Source organism: Podarcis melisellensis (genome assembly GCF_964234715.1).
Source record: "Podarcis melisellensis genome assembly, chromosome: 5".
In the NCBI taxonomy this organism is placed as follows: Eukaryota; Metazoa; Chordata; class Lepidosauria; order Squamata; family Lacertidae; genus Podarcis; species Podarcis melisellensis.
Window position 1 is genome coordinate 20,646,399 of NC_138537.1, and position 21,054 is coordinate 20,667,452.

The following is a 21,054-nucleotide window of genomic DNA, read 5'->3' on the forward strand; positions in this document are numbered from 1 at the left end:
GAGGGCAGGAGAAAGGCAAACGTTTTGGACATTGTTGTCACCTCCACTTTCCCGAAGCTTTGGCTGGGTTAAGGTGGCCATCTGCAGAGCTGCAGACCCAGAGTGCTGGCCTGGGACCCATCCCTCAAAGAGCAACAGGTCCGGAGGCTCTAGAATCAAGCAGTTTTGTGCCAGTGTAGCCCAGAAGCCCCAGTTCTGAACAGAGGTTTCTACATGATATTTGAGAGAGGAGGGTGGGGGAGAAGTAGCTTCCCACAGGGCTTGCCTTTCCCCTTGTCCCCTAATATTCCCCGCCCCCCTTTAGAAATTTAACATGCAGAACAAAGCTCATCATCTCATCATGATATGATTATTATTATTACCCCGGTGGCATGTATGGCTGTATAGTACTAGCATGTGTGTGAAAGGATGTGTCATGTATTTCAGCTCTGGGTCACAAAGAACAGTTAGTTTTACAAGTGTGTGTGTGTGTGAGAGAGAGAGAGAGAGAGAGAGAGAGAGAGAGAGAGAGAGAGAGAGAGGAATTCCATTAGTGTCTCACTTTGAATATAACAGATCTCTATAAAGGACTCTATGAACTGAAACCAGAGACAGAGTATGTACTTCTGTAACCCAAGAAAATATTTAATAAAAACTATAGGTCCCATCATCCCTGTTGGCTAGGGATGATGGGAGCTGGAGTCCCAATAGCATCCTATTCCCTACCATTCAGCAGGAGCCCATATCGTTTTCTTGCTATGCTCTCAAGCAAGGATACATATCACTAAAGGCAGATTAATAGTACTTTGAGACTGACTACATGTGCTTTGTAAATTTAGAACACATTGCTTGTGGATGAGGGGAATTGTAATTTAAAGTGTAAACTACTCAAGGCTTAAGTCGTTTTTTTTATTTTTAAAAATGCCACTTTGTAAAGGTTGTTCAGTGAAGTTTGATAAAAAGTTACAACTGCAGTCATTGAAAAAAATCAAGACAAAATGAAACAGAATAACTAAACTATAATGCAAACGTTAATACCTTTATTAGGACTTATCGGTTTAGGCTGTTACCCTAACCTACTTCCAGTGTGTACCGTTTTACACTTGAGACTATTTAAGCTCATTAATTTTATTCTATTGCAGTATTTATTAGGGTTTACAAATTAAGTGAGCGTGTCAGATGCAACCTATAGTGGGGTGACTCTTGATAGTGTAATAGGGGTAATATATATTATATAAAGGGGACCCAGGTGGTGCTGTGGGTTAAACCACAGAGCCTAGGACTTGCTGATCGGTGGTTTGAATCCCCATGAGGGGGTGAGCTCCCGTTGCTCGGTCCCTGCTCCTGCCAACCTAGCAGTTCGAAAGCACATCAAAGTGCAAGTAGGTACCGCTCCGGCGGGAAGGTAAACGGCGTTTCCGTGCACTGCTCTGGTTTGCCAGAAGTGGCTTAGTCATGCTGGCCACATGACCCGGAAGCTGTACGCCGGCTCCCTTGGCCAATAAAGCGAGATGAGCACCGCAATCCCAGAGTCGGCCACGACTGGACCTAATGGTCAGGGGTCCCTTTACCTTTACCTATATTATATAAAAGCGAACAAGAAACAAAGGAAACAGCTAAATAAATATTGGAAGCTGCACTGAGGCCTTTTTAAAGCAGCTGCTGGTTCCTAGTGTGTATGTCTATTGGAAAGGACCAAATCCAACAGGTGGCTCTTCCTCTGGAAAGGCGGGATGATATTAAACCATGTTGTCGTTTGGGCGGAAAGGGGTCGCTGGGCTCCTTCCCCTTTCCCGAGAATCCGCCCCAGCCCTCCGGGGCGTGGGTCAGGCTGCCCTACTCGACGCCCCCGTGGAGGCGAGCGGAAGGCCGCAGAGCGTGGGCGCTGCTGCGAAGGGCGCCTCCTCCCGTCTGGGGCCGGAGCCAGGCGGCGGGAGGAGGCGGGACCGGCTTCCGGAGAGGGGAAGCCCGCACTATTTGTACTTGGTCTGCCGCTCCGGCTCAGTCACTCGCTCGCCTCCTCCTGCCGGGGAAGAAGATGCTGCGCTCGGGGACGACCCTCGTCTTGGCGGCGCTGCTCGCGCTGTTCTGGCCCGCGGGAGGCGACCCGGCCCCGCCGAAAGCCCTCTGGAAGCAGCAGCAGCGCTTTCGGCTGTCGCTGAACCCTTACACCGCGCTGGCCCGCCGGCCCGCGCAGACGGCCCTCGACTTCTTCAACTACCTGCAGAGCTCGCCCAGCTCTCTGCGGAGTCTGGCGTACGTCAAGAAGGCGTCCGCCAAGGTAAGGCAGGGCAGGGATCCTTGGGCCGAATGGTCTAGGGGGACAGGGAAGCGCACTCTGCACATGGGCAGAGGCGCGGCGCTTTGGAAACGCCGCCGTGGGAATCGTTCAAGGGGGCGTGGCTTAAGTAACGTGGGGTAAGCATTTGTACCGGGAGTGGGGCCCATGGGCGTGGGCAGGGAGGGGCGGCTGCCCCCCCTAAATCAATTAAATCAGTACAAAATGCTTAACTGAGGTTCTGCCCCCCACCCACCCCCAATCCTGGCCAAACCCAAGAGAGGGGCTTTCTCCAAAATCCACGCGCATGTCTGGAACAGAGCCTTCTGTGGGACTTTGCAGATGGAGTGGACTCTATTCTACAAAAGCAGCTTCTGACTCCTTAATAAATGTGTCAAGTCCTTAAGGCATCACAAGACAGCTTTTGCTGACTGAAATGATTCCCCCTATGGAAATCCTCTGTTAATGTTGCCCCCCCCCCACGGTAGAGCCATTGTGCCTTTTGAGGTGGCAGAAATGTATAGTGGGCAGGGGTGTGTGTGTGTGTGTGTGTGTGTGTGTGTGTGTTCAGCTCCTTTCTGGGGAAAGCTCCACCTGTTAAACTTCTGTCTGACTCCCTAGAAAAAAAGTTGGCAACTCTGCTTGCTCTATGTACAGTACTATGGAATTTGCTTGTAAACTGAAGAAAAGGCTGACTGTCGCGCAGACGTTGACCATGTTGGTGAGCCCCCAGGGTCCTGTCCATGCACACCTGTGCTTGATTTGGAGTAAAATGCTGCTTGGTGTAAGGTAGCAGGAAGACCTTCAAGCTCGCAAGAGTGGAGCTGGAAAGTTCAAAGAAGTCTCGCCATCACAGCTGGGCTCCAGGGCAACTTGTTTGCTCTGCCTGCTGGGAGTGTGGCCAACATGTGTGATGCTCTGGCATAATGCAGGCTTGTAGTGATGGTCACCAACTGTTTTCCCATTGATGGCTTATAATGGAGCTAGGTTGTTTGTTTTTCTCAATTTGGGTTAGAATCCTAGAATGTCAGAGATCTAATCCAACCCTTTGCAATGCAGGAATCTTCTACCCACCATGGGGCTTGAACCCTTGACCCTGAGATTAAGAGTCTCACTCTCTACTGAGTGAGCCATCCCAACTGGCCTAGGGGAAAACTCATCAAAACACAATACTTCATAAGAAACAAGAGGATAGATGCCCAGGGAGATATGGATTGTGGCTAATGCTGTGTGTACACTGCTTCTGAAACCAGCTGTGGGAGTACACTGGTTGCGGAGTATATGGGAATGTGTGCAATGCCATGAAGAGCTTTAAAAGGGGTGCGGGATAAGCTTATTCATGGTTGAAAGTGGACACCAGTTGTTGCAGGACACAGCTGGGGAGAGTACTGTTGCACTCATGGCCTGCTTGCAAGCTTCCCATAGAAGGGACTGTTCACATAAAAACTCAGTGATGTGAGCTTTGTTGCTCAACAGTGACAAGTTGCTGATATGCAGAAGGGATGGTTGATCTTTTTTGCTTTCCATGCATGTTTCTCTATGCTAATGACTTGTTGGGCAGCTAAAATTGTAAGGTACTAGAATCGATGTAAATGTGTAGAGGGTCTTTTTGCAATAAAACTGGTTATAACTTGATGCAAGTGTTTAACAATTGGGGCTGTTAAGTCTGACCATACATCACTGTGATATAATGTGGACTTTCAGAAGGGTAAAGCTACAAGTCTTAACCACAGTGTAACTTGCAGTTTCCGAAGAACGTAAACCTGGCAGCTATAGAATACACTATGTGCATTTCTAATAGCTATTTTATATATCGTAGTGTCAACATTTTTGAATTAAATGTTTTACATTCAAAAAGAAGAAGAAGGGACTGTGAAGGAAGGATGAAGGATTAAATAGAACTTTGGTCTGAACTAGCAGGACTCCTAAGTTCTTGTGATAGGATGGGAACAGCTTGGGCTGAAACTGCACATTTCCAGAGAACTGATGACTCCTAGTATCCAGCTGTTGTTTTCATTGGTATTTTGAATCATGAGTTCACCAGAAATTTGTCCCCCCAACTCTGTGGAGTCATTGGCAAAGCTGCTACACTGAAAGTTTTAGAATTGTTCCTGAAGAATGTTTCCAAGAGGGCACTTGTGAACAATTTAGAAAGACAAGGGGGCAGGGTCCTAAAATTTATGTTACACACAGCTGCTCCAGATGCCTTGGCAGTGAAATATTTCAATGTCTGTGTTTGATTTGAAGGAGCTACAGTTTTATTTAGCAGACCTTAGTGGAAACCGCTTCCTTAGTGTTAAGTTATTATGTCAAACGGTGAATACTTTCCAAGAAAATTGCTTAATTCAAATAACATGAGTTTTCTATTTTGAAAATCTTGGTGACCTCCTTTTTCCATTAAGTCGTATTTTGCAAACACAATGCTTGAAGTTGGAACTCTGTAATCATTTTTCATTAGGGTGGAGGAGCCATAACATTTGAGGTTCGTATACTACACTGTGAGATGGAGATCACATATTATTCAGAATTTGCACCCTGCTTTTTTCTTCTAAAGAAGGCCTAAAGCAGCTAAGCAAAAGAACAACCACCAAAACCCTCATAGCTTTAAAATAGCAATTAACATAATGTCAATGTCAAGATCTAAGCAGAAAAAAAACACAACTCTAGTAATCTAAGCAATCAGTACAATATATTTACAAGTGCAGGCAAAATAGCTCAGTCAGAGCCTGAGACACAATCTCAGGCTTGTGGGTTCAAGCAGTGGCGTAGCGTGGGGGTGCAGGGGGGGGCCGGCCGCACCGGGTGCAACATCTGGGGGTTAGGGTTAGGGGACTCAAATCCACAGGTTAGGGGGCGCAAATCCAAGGGTTAGGGGGCACAAATTACTTGCCTTGCCCCGGGTGCTGACAACCCACGCTACGCCACTGGGTTCAAGTGCCACGTTGGGTGGTGAAAAGATTCCTGCATTGCAGGAGGTTGGACTACGTGATTCTCGTGGTCCCTTCCAACTTTGATTCTAAGAAAAGTTATACCTAGGCTAACAGACAATGGACAAACTGATGTTATCCTACTCCCAAAGAATCCACGACTACCACCTACGCTCCTCAAAAGATCAACCTCCCAGTCTAATCTGAAATAAAAGATGAAACGAGAGAGTCTCTGGAGGAAGACACTGCCCTAGCACCATGAGTCATACCTTGGCTTTTGCAGATAAGAGATGAAAGAAAAAGGAAGTGACTCTCATCCTGCACTCTCTTCTTCTCAACGATGGGGAGGCAAAAGTTAGTTTGACAAAACCCCAGAACCCTCAGAGCACAGCCACACTCATAAAAAAAAGAGGTAAGAGGCTGGAATAGGGCTGGTGCTTGCAGCTTCCCCCAAAGGGACAATTGGAGGTGTGAACCTCAGCAGAAGTGCCCCCTCCCCATCAAATGCAGAAGTGGTTACAAGCAGCCAGATGGAACTACTTTACTGGGTGGGTGGAGTTCCTTCTTCAAGGCATCCAGGTCTTTAGGTGTGTCTGTTGAGTGCCTTCAGCAGCAAAATAATTCTGGTACCAGGGCAGGGTCTATCAATAGGAAGGTTCCCCCACCCCACAGCGCCCAGCTGTTCCGACTTATGACCCTGGGCTGCTGCTGTGCTCCCTTTAAACCCTGATGAGTGGTTCTTAAGGGGCAGTTTTGCAGATGAATCGCATCCATCACAAATTCCAGAATAGCCACATATTGGGGGCTGTTATTAAGCCTGATCACATACTGTTTAATCCATTGTTAAGTTACCAGTCCGTTCTGTCCTACAGAATAAATTAACTTGCAGTATGAATCTTGTAGTAACTTGTAGTATGAATCTCCCCTTAGTTAATCTGGGTAGACTCCCAGTCAGCAGTATGTAGGCAAATTTCTCACTTCCTCATCATAGAAAGGGAGATGAAGGACACATTGGACCAGGTATTCCCTCTGCCATTTGTCACACATTTTGAGATGCAGTTGATTGTTCTAACATCTCCCAGTTATAATGGCATTAAAATGGTATTTTTATGACTTTGGATCATATATGAATGGCAGGGTTTAGCACAAAACCATAATTCAGAGTTGGCTAATGGCTTTTTCCAAGCAAAACTGGATCGGTTTAATGTGATTGGTTCCTTCTTGCACTGCCTTGTACATTTGTGATTGAATAGTCCCGACTGGGTCAGGCCAGAGGCCAGTCTAGACAAGCATCTTTCCCCCTTAGTATCCAGTCGAATGCCTATAGGAAGTCCACAAGGCAGTGATAGCCTAATCATATTTTAAAGTCCGTTGCAACATCTTGTGGTAGTGAATTTCATACATTAATTATTATGTTTTTATTATTTTTATTTTTTATACATTAATTAATTCCTTTGTAAGATTCTCTCTTTTCATATGTCTTGCATTTCCTTCCCATTGGATGTCTCTGAGTTTTCTTGTATAATGAGAGGCATATGAATTTGACATTTTACAGCCATGCTCACACAATGAGATACAGCTGTTTCAGAATGTTAACAGTAATTTATTTATTTTTGGCACAAAGAGAGAGTAGCCACTTTGCCAATGTTTCCTAAATGAATTTTCAATTTAGGATCTTGTGTGCCAATATCCAAGTGGTTTGAGTTTCCAGGGGTTTCAGGTTTGAGGCACAGCAGAGACTGTGGTGTCTTTATGATATATGCTTTATTTAAGCATACACACACACACACACAACCTGAGCCTATGATGGAGGGGTTCACACAAGATCTTCCATAGCCACAGCCTTTGATTCAAACAGAAACCAAACATTGCTCTCGAACTCTGCTCTGACTCTCTCTAGCTTGCTGCTTTCCTTCTAGATCACATTACTTCCAAACTCTCTTTCTAACTAACCATTAGCTGGGAAGGTGATCCCACCCATCTGCCGTCTCACACAGAGACTCCTTCCTTTCTTAAGGGAATGGCCCATCTCCCAGTCTATCGCCACAGGAAACTAGCCTGGCTTATATTTTAACACTTGCTGGATCCAGGAGTTAGAAGGGTCTTTGCATACAGTCTACATCCTCCCCCACCCACTCAAAACCATACAAAGGCTCAGTTGTCAGCAGCAAAGAGAATGTGAATTTGTGATGAAAGCCATTCACACATTTTCAAAAAAATTATGTTATCCAAACAGGCTAATGAATAAAATTGTAAAGACAGGGATATGTTGTGCTATCCAAGCATGCTAATGAAAAACGAGGCTTGTTGTTGGGATCTCTGGCACAGCCAAGTGCTGATGAGGCTGTATACAGCAGAGGATAAACATATTCAGCCTCACTTGTGAAGATCTCAAAGAGCCCCCTGCAAACCTAGTCCAAGTGGGTTAAGACCAAAGCTCTCCTAAGATCTGCTGCTGGCTCTAATCTCCACTTGAATAATAAATCTTGTATTCCATTCTATCCCTTTGAAAATCTGAAGAAATATCCTTAAGCAGGCAGCAAAAAGCCTGGGGCAATGTTTTCGCTCCTCCCCACCCTCTGTTGTATTTCAGAGGTATTCGCTGGGTAGAAAAAGACAAGAGTAAGCATTCTTTGTAATGTTTTACAAAACAAACCAGCTGTCTGGCCAGGATTGAAGGAGGGTGTTTGTTAACATTTCCTGCCTTTGGACTTCATCAAAAGTGTGTTTCTTTGGATGAAGTTTGATCTGAAGCTATTCTTCTATGGGAAGACCTACTGCTTTGGGAGCAGGGCAGCTGGTGGTGGTGGCAGCGATGGGGAAGACGCAGCACAATTTCATGTGCTCAAAGAACCTATTCAGAACACTCTACCTCTTTGATTCCAGCTTGGCATAAATACTTGCCAGTTCCAGGGACTCCATATATACTTGCTTGGCATGGTAGATGTCACCTTGTGGCTTGCTAAATGCAAGGTGGTTCTTTTAATGAGATTCAGAAGCAATACAAACACAAGGGAGTGAGAAGAGTAAAGATCTTGTTCTAAACAGCAAGCATTGTATACATTACCAAGCAAGGACTTCGATCTGTCACTGGGAAGCCTTCAAGAAGTGGCGAAGTGACCCCAAGTAGCCTTCGTTTGCACGACCCACTGGCCATCGGTTCATGCATGAGCTTCTCAGAACTATGCCCAAAACGCATCTGATTTGTAGATAGCGAACTTGTTAGCCTATGTGCCTTGCTCTACTAGCTAGTGCAGATTATTATTTTGCTAGCCCCCTCTTCCAATACTCCACATTCCTCCAAACAATGTCTACCATCAAAGAAGGTCAGAAGGTACCCTGCGTTATCACTTCTTTCCAACAAATTAACGGCTGTTCTCAGCCATCAAAGAACAGAACAAGAGATAGAGGGGGAAGTAAACAGAGGCAGGAAGAGATAACCACGCCAGACCACTAGCTCTTCGAAATTACAATTATCTTCTGCAAAAGATTGCCCATACACCTTGCCAACCTATGCCCACCTACCATATCCTTTTTACAGGCATGGCCCTCATTGGGGTTAGAATTTGGCAGTTTCTAGCCTGTAACCTAAGGGGTGTTCACTTTCGCATCAGGAAGTTTATGCTGCAATAAATCTGTTAAGCCCTCAACGTGCCACAAGCCTTTTGGCTACCTTTTTTTAAAAAAATGCAACAGACCAACCTAGCTAACCCCTCTGATAGAAATTGCATTTGATTCAGACAATGTTCCTGCAGCTCACATACCCAATGGAAGGAAGTATCCTTCTACAATGTGATCCCTCTGGGTTGCAACCTCAAGCCTGCAAGTGCTTGTCGGCACCATTTTCTGGATGTTGCTGCAGGAGTATTGCAAGCATGGATGTCATTGTGGCCATGGTAAACCAGTTTATCTCTCCACCACCGTTTTTTAAACTCTTGCCTTTCCCCTAAACAGCTCTGTCCCCCTCCCCCCATTTTACCTACATTTCACTCACCCGACATGTTGCTCTAACATTAGCCTCATAACTCAAGAGTGTGACTTGCTCCACATCACACAAATAAGTTTGTCACTGAGCTTGAACCCACGTCTCATCAGTCCAGATCCAATACACTATCAACGATACCATTCTGATCTAAGCAATGCCCTAGTTTTGTGCCCACAATCTTATCATATAGAACTCTTAACCCAACAGCAAACAAAGGAAGTGGCAACTGGCTGTGTGGAGGTTTTGCACAACCATCATTGGGTTGTATGGAAAAAAGCTGTGCGAAACCCATCCCGGTAGACTCCATTACCGATCTCTTTCTCTCATGCTGGAACAATCTTGCAAACGATTCCCTTTTGGATGTTTTGAGTTTCCCTCCCAGTAAAAACCTTGATATAGCTTTTAAATATAAAAGGAGACGATTCATTATGGGGATTCCTTCACTTCCCAGATATCCAGCTTGCTTTGCAGTGGTGAAATTCATTATTGTTTCTTTCCAGCTGCCAGATCTCCTCTTGGACAGAGCTCCCATTCCTTGAGTGCTCCGATGCAGAGCATAGCACAGTGATATTAGAAGTTGGGCTTGCCAAATTTTCCCTTAGTAAGCAGCTATCTAAAAGATTGGAATCTGATCCGGAACAGAATTTGGCCGTCTTTTAACTCCTCGCCCCCACCTCCCTGCTTTGAATCTGACTTCTACCAATTCCTGTTCTACACCTAGAGCAGGGGTAGGCAACCTAAGGCCCGTTGGCCGGATGCGGCCCAATTGCCTTCTCAATCCAGTCTACAGACGGTCTGGGAGTCACCATGTTTTTACATGAGTAGAATGTGTGCTTTTATTTAAAATGCATCTCTGGGTTATTTGTGGGGCATAGGAATTTGTTCATTTTTTTTTCCAAAATATAGTCTGGCCCACCACATGGTTTGAGGGACAGTGGGCCGGCCCACGGTTGAAAAAGGTTGCTGACCCCTAACCTAGGGCATTATTCAACACAAGTCTTAAGCAAACTTCATTGATTTCAGTTGACTTAGGCTGCAATCCTATAACACACTTATTAGGCAATAAGTCCCGTTAAATAAATGGTGGGCCTTATTGACTAACACAACTAACAACTCGGCCTTAGGCATTCCTATTCAGAAAAAAGCCCTACTGGGCGCAAAGGGAATTCCTCCCATGCAAATGTATCTAGGGTTACCATATAAGAAGGTACTGAAGAGAAGGGCATTTTGGAGGAGGCATTTTGGCAGGGGGCCCTGCCACTTTCACCCCCCCCCAAAAAAAACCCCACACACAAATGTCCCTTAAAGCAATTTCCTCAAAAGTCAACTTCAATCCTGCTCTTACAAGCCAATTTCCTGGAACTTGCTTTAGGGTGAGTATAAGGGCTGGCTTGTAAAAGATGTTCTTAGCTCCCATCGTTTATTATGAAGCAGCCAATAGCTCCTATTAAATCCACTGATTTCAGTGGGTCTGCTTTGAGTATGACAAAATTTGAAAGCAGCCCTGTGGTCCTAAAGTTGGTGGGTTTCACTTCCCACCCATTACCAAAGCAGCTGTTATTTACGGTATTTTAATGAGAACATAGAGAGAGTCGCACGTTTCCATTTCCTTTGTCGGGTCTCGTTTGACCCAGAGGCGGCCTGCTTGTTGCTGTAAAATGTCAGACATAGTAATGCAGTCGTAGGGGTTTGCTTGTGAATCAGGATCATCACTGAGGGATGAGCAATACATTATCACTCAGAGGATAATGTGCTGTTAGTAACAGACTGACAAAAATAAGTTTTTAAACAACACATATCTTTTGAAACTGGCAAACACCTGTGTATAATACATAAACTTGTCTGTCTTCCTGTATGACTTGATATTCTAAATTTTGAAAGGAGGCTGGACTTTGGTGGATAATATTGTTTATAGAATGTTCCTCTTCAACCAGGCCTTTTGACTGGTTAATATTCTACAACCTTTTAAATGTCTTTGAGGTGGTGGTGCGTTTATTGTTTTGTTGTTTTTGTTTTAACTATTTAGTTGTCTTTTTGCCTTGTATTTTATCACATGAACTGCCCTGAGAAATATCACTGTTATAAAAATGCTGTGTATAACCACAAGGCATTCACTTTAAAAAGCAATAGTCCTTTTTTACTTACACTGATCTTCAGCTCTATAAAGGATTTTATTAGAACGGATTTTTATCTCTCTGATGATCAGCCTATCACTAAATTTGATCAAGACTGCTGGCTATGTTTTACCACAGCAGGTTTAAACATCCTGTTCTAACTAAAATAAACAAAGTTAAGTTTTAGGCTTACTTCTGGTAATTTTAGAGAGAGACGTGGCTGTGACTATTAGGAAAGGACCCTGAACCTCTGAATTTGCCACTATCCCACTGCATGCACAGACAAACTATGGTTGGTTGGAAATGGAAAGGAAGGCTTCTGAATGCCTTCTCCTAGCGGTGCTAGAGGAGGAGTATACAAGCCAGAGATTCACATGGTGCTAACATTGAGCTCTCAAATTTCAGCAGCGCCCCGTGCGACACTAAAATCCTCCCCCATTGCTGCCTCTTGCACTCTGTTCTAGAGCATTATTTTGGTGCCCCCTGCAAAGCAGTGCCCAGTGCAGCCATACTAGTCGTGCTACCCTAAAACTGCCTCTGCGTTTAACCATAAAGAGGTAAAGGGACCCCTGACCATTAGGTCCAGTCGTGGCCGACTCTGGGGTTGCGGTCCTCATCTCGCTTTATTGGCTGAGGGAACCGGTGTACAGCTTCCGGGTCATGTGGCCAGCATGACTAAGCCGCTTCTGGTGAACCAGAGCAGTGCACAGAAACGCTGTTTACCTTCCTGCCGGAGCAGTACCTATTTATCTACTTGCACTTTGACGTGCTTTCGAACAGCTAGGTGGGCAGGAGCAGGGACCGAGCAACGTGGGGATTCAAACTGCCGACCTTCTGACTGGCAAGTCCTAGGCTCTGTGGTTTAACCCACAGCGCCACCCACGTCCCACAGCGCCACCCGCATCCCAATACTCCGCATTTAACCATACTTAGCATTATATCTGAACCAGCAGAGTAGGGTTGCCATGTTTCAAACAGTGAAAATCTGGACAGCTTTTTTGGTGGGGGGAGAGGAGAGATGATTTCTGCCTGGACATTGCTGCCAAATGTAGTGTTCAGGATATGTCCAAGAAATTCCGGACATATGGCAACCCTACACCAGAGTCTTGGCTTATAAAAAGCTATATAATGATTGCTCAGGTTACTTTCTTCGGCCCTAACAGAACACCATGTTACTATCGTTTTTACAGATAGGGGCGTCTAAGCAATGTGATGCTACTAGGGCTAGAAATGCTGTTAAACAAATCCATGAATAAGTGACATTTATTAAAACCTGAACAGTATTCAGTGGCCAAATGTAATGCCTGAAGCTAGATATCTCTTGAAGCAGTATTTTTTTTCCTTCTTCTTCTTTTCTGTATTGAAAGATTAATCTTGCAGAGGTAAAATGATTCTTCAGTGCATTTCTTTGCTAGCGAGGAGCCTATAAAACAAGCAGCGCATTGTCAAGGTCTAAACTCTCTAGCAAGCCGTTTTGGAATTCCCTCACCCTTCCTTATCTGTCTAGCTTGCATCCTTTCAGGATATGCAGAAATGGGGCTTGAAAATGTACTTGCTGTTTTGGAAGAGAGTTTAGGGACCAGACCAGTGTCGTTCACCGGACTATTTCCTAATGACCAGGTATTTTTAAATAACCGAGAAGATGCATGGAAATTAAGCCCTGGACAGACACACGGCAAGTCGCATCATGAAGCTTGGATGACTACAGCTGCCAATTAATTGGATAGCTCCCATTCTGCCCTTGTGCCTGTAACTGCAGCCAGTTCTTCAATTAGAAACTTTGTGGTCTAATCACAGTTCATGTGAAGGGGTTTGTATGTGAAGACAAAATGGTTGTGAATACCTTGAAGTCATAAGCCAGGATATAATCATATGAATTTGATGGTGTTTCCTGCTTGGCAGGGGGTTGGACTCGATGGCCCTTGTGGTCTCTTCCAACTCTATGATTCTATGATTCTATGAATGCAGCCTCTCTTGGGCAAGCAAAAACCAAAAAAGACCTTTTGGAAGTTTTACTGAGGGTTGGAAAGGAAGTTTTCTTTCTGGATCATGCAGACAAGTTCTTACAACGTATAAATTAAGGAGAAGTTTGCTACATATTTATCATTCTTTTTTAAAAAACAAAAACAAACCCCACAACATTTGTTTGGACGGTTTGATTTAAATCGCCACACAAAAGGGCTCATTTGAACAATTTCTTTCAATCAAGTTTCCAACTTTGAACCTGCAGCAGGACATCATTTGAATGCTAAGTATTATTATAATGTGACACTTCTAGGCGGCTTTTTTATGCCTCTGGATTCATTGTTCTTTTTAAAAAAATGCTGTGAAGTGCAACTGTTGCTTCTTTCTCTTCCAGTTTATCCCAGGAGTTGAGCGCAAGTACTCCCTGAAGTTTGCTACAAAAGATGCTAAGTCTGGGGTAAGTTTGCACAACAAAATGGAACTTTGTTTCACATATGGTACTTCCCAGACATGTTTTTGCTGAGTCTTCCTTTGATAATCACTGGCCTCTGCCCAAGTCACTTCTCTTATCCACAGCGAAAGCAACAAACCTGCCGTGGCTTCTTGGTGCTTGACCTATTGGCAAACAAGGGTCTGCACAACCCTTGGCTATAATGGATTCCCTTTTCCCTTCTAGACATCTGCTGAAAATTGTTCTGTCTAAGCAGGCCTATCTAGACGTATAACTTAGTTGCAGCTGTTTTTAAATATGTTTAACATGTTTCACTGAGTTTATTTGTTGTTTGGATGTTTTTATTTTAATTTTGGTTGTATTTCTATCACAGAGGTTTGTTTTGGGGGAAGGACAGGATATAAATGTTAATTCAGATGCAAGAAACACCCCCACATCCCCTCTGCCCTGCCTCATGCAGGTATATGCCATAGCTGTCAACGTTTCCCTTTTTTAAAGGGAAATCCCCTTATTCCAAATAGGATTCCTCGAAAGAAAAGGGAAAAGTTGACAGCTATGGTGTATGCTGTTCTTAAGTTAAGGGAACCCATTGTCTATCACTATTGTTTTTGTCATGGTGCTGGCATTGAAAGTCCAAACATTTTTTATGTTGTTTGGTGCATGTTTTTTACCTTTATTGTATATTACTTTTGCATTGATATGTATTAAGTTCACCACTTGGGGGGGCGGGGCTTAAAAAGTGGCATATAAATAAATCATGCCAACACTGGTGCTTGTTCTAGAAGAATTCGTTTGCTGCCCTGTGGTGCTGGAAGATATGTGCAGGTCTTCCTACTAGTCCAACTAGTCATAGCTCAACAACACCTTCCTAGTAGTACATAGCACACACTCCCTTGGTGGTTCAACTGATTCCTCCCCACCCCCCACCCCCAATACTTCTGCCCAAGCACAGACTGCCTGGTGCTTCTTCACAACAACACACCTCCTGCATCTTCCTCCCACATTCTGCAAAGAGGCGAGACTCCATCTCTTGTCCCAGATTTTGAGGGACAGGTGTCATGTGCCTGCAAATCAGTAAGTGCAACTTCTCTGGTCATGTGTGGATTTAAGAAAGGCAGCACCCCAGATTTGTGATGTCCTTAAAAGCACACATGGCAGAAAGTGAGAAGGAATTAAAGAACCTTTTAATGAGGGTGAAAGAGGAGAGTGCAAAATATGGTCTGAAGCTCAACATCAAAAAAACTAAGATCATGGCCACTGGGCCCATCACCTCCTGGCAATAGAAGGGGAAGAAATGGAGGCATTGAGAGATTTTACTTTCTTGGGCTCCATGATCACTGCAGATGGTGACAGCAGTCACGAAATTAAAAGACACCTGCTTCTTGGGAGAAAAGCAATGACAAACCTAGACAGCATCTTAAAAAGCAGAAACATCACCTTGCCAACAAAGGTCCTTATAGTTAAAGCTATGGTTTTCCCAGTAGTGATGTATGGAAGTGAGAGCTGGACCATAAAGAAGGCTGATCGCCGAAGAATTGATGCTTTTGAATTATGGTGCTGGAGGAGACTCTTGAGAGTCTCATGGACTGCAAGAAGATCAAACCTATCCATTCTTAAGGTAATCAGCCCTGGGTGCTCACTGGAAGGACAGATCCTGAAGCTGAGGCTCAGGATCCCTTCTAGACACCTAGACATCATGGCCACCTCATGAGAAGAGAAGACTCCCTGGAGAAGACCCTGATGTTGGGAAAGATGGAGAGCACAAGGAGAAGGGGGCGACAGAGGATGAGATGGTTGGAGAGTGTTCTCGAAGCTACCAGCATGAGTCTGACCAAACTGCAGGAGGCAGTGGAAGACAGGAGTGCCTGGCATGCTCTGGTCCATGGGGTCACGAAGAGTCGGACATGACTAAACGACTAAACAACAAATAAAAGCGCACATGAAACTGCCCGATACCATTGGTTCATCTAACTCAGCATTGTCTACAATCTTTTCACTCCAAGGGCCCACCCTTAGTCCTCAAATGCAGTTTCAGATAAAATTGTAAGGTTGGAAGGGACCTCAAGGGTCATATCTAGTGCCGTGTAGGAATCACAGATAAGTAATCCCAGCCACCCGCTGCTTAAAAACCTCCAAGGAAGGCGAGCCCAGAACCTCCCCAGGGAGTCTGTTCTACTGTCAAACATCTCTCACCACCAACAAGTTCTTCCTAATTAGTCGGGATCTCCTTTCTTGTAATTTGAATCCATTGGTTCAGGTCTGGAGCAGCAGAAAACAAGCTTGCTTTATCATCCATGTAATAGATAGTTGAAGATTGCTCTCGGTCTTCTCTTTGCCAGGCTAAACACACCCAGTTCCCTCAACTGTTCCTCATAAGGCTTGGTCCTCCTCCTCTGAACGTGTTCCAGCTTAACAATATCCTTCTTAATACACTTCTTTTTAACCATATATTTGTATGGTAGGTGTGCTGCTGTTGTGACCCATTTGAAGATCAGTAGTCCACATGGACTGGTCATGGTTTCTCTAGGATTGCAAGTTTAAATTAGATATTTACCAAGTGATTGTTTCACATGTGCTTTTGAGGGAGAGGGAGATAAGCCCTTAGACTAGGGGTCCAGATTGACATTCTGGCATGTGGAAGATGGGTTAATATGTCCCCCACTTACTGTTTTCTGACCCAGCACACACACCCAGCCTACTTTTTGCCTCCAGAAATTATTTGCTTGCGCAGCACTTATTCTCAGAATGTGCTTCTTGGACTCATTAGTGGGTTCTCTGGACCGGGCCTGTGGTAATGTAAAAGCCTTTCAATTGGAAGTAAATAGCATAATTTTGTCTTTTGGTTTTTTCCCCTAAGCAAAATCTAGGCTCATGCCTTGCAACTGTTCGGTACCAGAGAGAAAAGCCTAAACCGAAGGTTGATATTGTGTGCCCACACAGCAAAGACCCAGAGGGCCTAGGCCATCTTCCGCAGAATATGCTACAGGACGTCGCCTTGTTCCACAGCATCAGAGGTATATCTCTTGCAAATGATCTCTCTGGTACCTCTCATTCCAGTTAGCAAAATTAATCAATGTTGCATGAACCTGGACTGATAAGAGATGCCAGGAAAACTAGTGTGAATGCCGTGATCCTGCACTTGTTACAGCTGCCTGTGGTTTGCAAGTCCAGTAACACGAGGGCTTTCTTCTTTAGTAATCAGTAGCTATTTCCCCTTTCTTTTTCTGACTGTGGGAGAAGGCAGAAGGGTAGCCAAGTTTCTGAGGCTTAATCCTTTTGAGTTCCCAATGAATAAGGAACTCAGACCCTCTATGTGATTTGCACACAAAGAGGAACCATTTCCTTCCTTTCAGCCCAGCGCAGTGCTTGGCCAAAGCGTCTTTGTGGGTGGAAAAGCAGGATGTTAAGAGCAGTCGCAGCAGGTCCTTCACCTCTGGCATTCCCTCAGGTTCACAGCTTGCACGACAGACATGCATATTGGCAAGATGATTATGAGTTCGTGAAGCAGTCTGTCTGTCTCTTTCTTTCCTTTCTAAGTGGCACATATATGTTCATCACCTCTCCCACACCCAAAACTTTTTTAAAGGGAGGGGGAAAACTGTTGCAAATCAGCTCCTGACATTTGGGAAAAGGCATGGTGGGGGAGAAATGTGTTAGCAGAATTCAAGAACTCTTGAAGTTGCCACATAACACCGGTCTTGAAAGACCTACATTGGCTCTCAGTATGTTTCCGAGCATAATTTAAAGTGTTGGTGTTGACCTTTAAAGCCCTAAATGGCCTCTGCCCAGTATACCTGAAGGAGCGTCTCCACCCCCATCGTTCTGCCTGGACACTGAGGTCCAGCACTGAGGGCCTTCTGGCGGTTCCCTTGCTGCGAGAAGCAAAGCTACAGGGAACCAGGCAGAGGGCCTTCTAGGTAGTGGCACCCGCCCTGTGGAATGCCCTCCCACCAGATGTCAAAGAGAAAAACAACTACCTAACATTTAGAAGACATCTGAAGGCAGCCCTGTTCAGGGAAGTTTTTAATGTGTGACATTTTAATGTATTTTTAATCTTTGTTGGAAGCCGCCCAGAGTGGATCTGTCCCATCCCTACCTGGATATGCCAGGAATTGAATTGGGGATCTTCTCAATGCTCTGCCACTGAGCTATAGTGGTCAAATTGGTGATTTCTGCAGCCAGCTTCCCCCCACTGAAGCCGAAGTGTGGCAAAAACTCACATAATCTGTTTTTCCAAAGTTTACCTGAGATAAATGGATTTTTGTTTTCCAAGAAATGGAAGCATGATCATGGGGGAGTAAGGGAAAGGAGATTGTTAGCCGCTTTGAGACTCCTGAAGGGGAGTGAAAGGCGGGATATCAAATCCAAACTCCTCCTCCTCCTAGTTCTTAAAATTCCCATGAGGTGGGGGGAAGCTTGCAGCATGTGCAACTAGGCCTTGAGCATCCATCACAGGACTCCAGGAGAGCCTTGTCATAAAAGTCTGATTGTCATAAAAGAATCTCAATATCCTTTTTCCTTAAAACACACACACAAAACCCCCACTATTTTTCTGTCCGCAGATGGCAAGAAGCCCTCTCAGGATTTTCTGCAGAATTTAGCTGCCATTGGAAACAGTTACATCTCATGGGAGAAATCATCTGAACACAGAAGTTACACCGTGACACAAGTGACGAATTTGAAGCCGTGGGTAGGTGAAATTCTATGCCTGCACAAGGGGAAAACGGGCCTTGTGCAGCAGATTTTGCAGGCCTCAGCAGCAGTGGGGGCAAAGCTCATTCTGCCCTCGGACAACCTTCCATCTGTCTGCCTCCTTACTTACAGCCAGTCTTTAGTCTTGGTGTCGCCTTTGTACAGAGGATGAGGGGTGTGTGTGTGTGTGTGTGTGTGTGTGTGTGTGTGATGGACTGGCTGGATGCAGTCGAGTGGTGCTTACTCCCTGGTAAGTATGTTTTAAGCTTAAAATCAGTAGGGCTTTTTTTTTTAATTAAAAAAAAGGGTGACTCACTTTTCTCTGCCATCAAATGCAAACAACACAAATGTGATGCTATCAAGAACCGTATTTTTTCACACCAGACCATAAGACGCACCTAGTTTTTGGAGGAGGAAAACAATAAAAAAAATATTCTGAATCCCAGAAGCCAGATCTGATTTCTGGGATAGCCTCTTGCGGTTCTGGCTTATGGGATAGCCAGGCGCAGCCTCTCCCAGGCAGCAGGAGGAAAGCTCCCCCAAGAGCCACGCTCCCTTTAAAGAGTGTTGAGCATGTGTGCGGTTCTTGGGGGCTTTTCCCCTAGGAGGGAGAAGGGCAGCCCTTAACCCTCCTCAGGGAAAAGCCCCCAAGAGCCGCACACACGCTCCACGCGGCTCTTTAAAGGGAGCGCTGAGCAGAGCCTCCCATCTGCATTCGCTCCATAAGATGCACACACATTTCCCCTTACTTTTCAGGAGGGGGAAAGTGCATCTTATAGAGCGAAAAATACGGTAGCTCCAAGATCGGGCACAGCTTTAGTGCAATAAGCAATGATAAACAACAGTAGCTTCAAGCTAGTTGCAAAAGCAGTGGAGGAGTGTGTGGATGTCCTAAGGAAGCTTTGTTGTGTATACCAGAAATGCTATGGTACTTCTTGACTGCACTTGGAATAAAAACAGGTAGTTTTTGCTGATGTAACGTGAAACACAAAATTGCATAGAGCCGCCCCCACCATCCCTGGATCAAATAACAGTTTCTTTCATATTTCACTGAATGCAAATCGCTGCATTTTCTAAGTGGAATTTTTGAATGACCATCTTCTTCTTCCAGGTAAGAAAATACATTAATTTCTTTGAAGTTGACTACACCGCTCAGCTGACAAGTGATTCCTCAGAGGTAAGAATACTATAGTACCTAAGATTGCATCTCACTCATGTGATAAGTGTGATTGTGCAGCAATCATCTACTTTGAAAAATATCATAGTAAGTGGCTACGAAACTGAGCTGAAATTAGGGTGCATCAGCCATGAATTCACTATGTGGTCTGTCAAGTTGTTCTCTCTCTCAGGCTCAGTAAAACAGAATAAAAAGCTTCAGTATCCTATGTGTTTATTCTGTAGTCCCCCTAAATTCAACAGGGTTTGCTCCCTAGTAAGCGGGCTTATTTATCTACTTGGCAGCAAGTCTTTTTGTGTTCAATGGGACTGTGTCTATGATCATCTTAAACTGCAACCCTGTACCCTTTCACCTGGGAATAATCTCCACTAAACTTAGCGGGACTTATAAGTGGCAGGCTTGGTGGGAGAGGGCCTTCTCAGTGGCTGCTCCCAGATTTTAGGACTTCTGCTTAAAAGAAGCTAGTACTTCCACTGGCAGGTGAAGACTTTTATTGTGCCAACAGGCTTCGAGGAATTGGCTGCTTTTAACGAGAGAGTTTGTGCCATGAAATGTTTATGGCCCATTATCTGAATCATTGAATAGTTTGTTTTAATTCCATTACTATTTAATTGCTTTTTAATTACTGGGGTTTTTTTTCTATTTTGTCTGTCTGGGGGAAAAGGTGGGATCTAAGTAAATACTCCGGCTTCTCCTCAGATCGTATAAATCTTTCGCCTTTTAGTAAATAAATGAATATAAGACTTCAGAGTATTTAAGTGTAGAATTGGGCATTCAAGCACTCAAGAGTGCTACATAAATACTGATTACTTTTGTCTGCTTCTCTAGAACCTTTCCTGCCATGTGCGTGTTGCCTGGAGACCTGGCTTGACAGCACGAGTGAAATATGACTGCTCTTCAGAGGACGACTCTTCAGAATCTGCAGATGGTTCTGGGGTGGAAGAGGGATCTGCTAATGGGGTCATACTTCAATATGATGAAAATAATTTTTAAGTAGGAAGAACGCCTGCATTATAAAGCTGTAAACATTTTTTTTTGCGAAGGTGTAGATGACCTTCCATTAATATTCCAAAACCACTGTTGTGATTCTTCTATATAAATCGTTACCGCATATTTCAAAGCTTTGCACTAGTCACTTCTGAGCTACCATAAATATCCTCTTTTCTTTGTAATTTCTGAAAAGAAAAAAATATTTTTGCTAAAACTTCTGAAAACTTTTTTTTAAAGAAAAGAATATATGTAAAAACTACTGATTTGTCACCAAGTTTCTGGTAGGAGGTAACTTTGTATGAGGCAAATTTAATATATAAACAAATGTCTTTTAAGTTTCTTAAAACTGCCATTTTAAATAAAGATTTGATAAAATATTTTAAGTTTTAAAAATAAAACAGTTGATGCTAACTTTTAACATCTCCAATAAAATGAATACCAGTACATTACGTGTATGCTGTCTTATTTTACATGAGTTGCTCAATTTCAAAATTAT

General features: G+C 44.2%; 1 protein-coding gene and 1 long non-coding RNA gene across 2 annotated transcripts; one reads left to right on the plus strand and one right to left on the minus strand.

The window, feature by feature from the left end:
• Positions 1 to 1,981: 1,981 nt before the first annotated feature.
• LOC309369919 (ovocalyxin-32-like) lies at positions 1,982 to 21,002 on the plus strand. Its single transcript, XM_081911396.1, has 6 exons — positions 1,982 to 2,260; positions 13,643 to 13,705; positions 16,557 to 16,713; positions 18,262 to 18,389; positions 19,503 to 19,568; positions 20,397 to 21,002. The coding sequence occupies exons 1-6, from the start codon at positions 2,018 to 2,020 to the stop codon at positions 20,559 to 20,561; spliced, it is 822 nt and encodes a 273-aa protein (XP_081767522.1). The 5' UTR covers positions 1,982 to 2,017; the 3' UTR covers positions 20,562 to 21,002.
• Positions 8,870 to 10,387, minus strand: LOC309370468. The gene is made up of 2 exons (XR_014168584.1): positions 10,145 to 10,387; positions 8,870 to 9,886 (listed from the first exon to the last, which is right to left on the minus strand). It is a non-coding gene; the product is annotated as an uncharacterized lncRNA (long non-coding RNA).
• Positions 21,003 to 21,054: the final 52 nt, after the last annotated feature.

Bases quoted from the DNA above. Each gene is read 5' to 3' on its own strand.
- LOC309369919 (XM_081911396.1), top strand. From the start codon at position 2,018: ATGCTGCGCTCGGGGACGACCCTCGTCTTGGCGGCGCTGCTCGCGCTG. The intron at 2,261-13,642 runs GTAAGGCAGGGC...TTTCTCTTCCAG, and splicing joins TCAAGAAGGCGTCCGCCAAG to TTTATCCCAGGAGTTGAGCG. The intron at 16,714-18,261 runs GTATATCTCTTG...TTCTGTCCGCAG, and splicing joins CTTGTTCCACAGCATCAGAG to ATGGCAAGAAGCCCTCTCAG.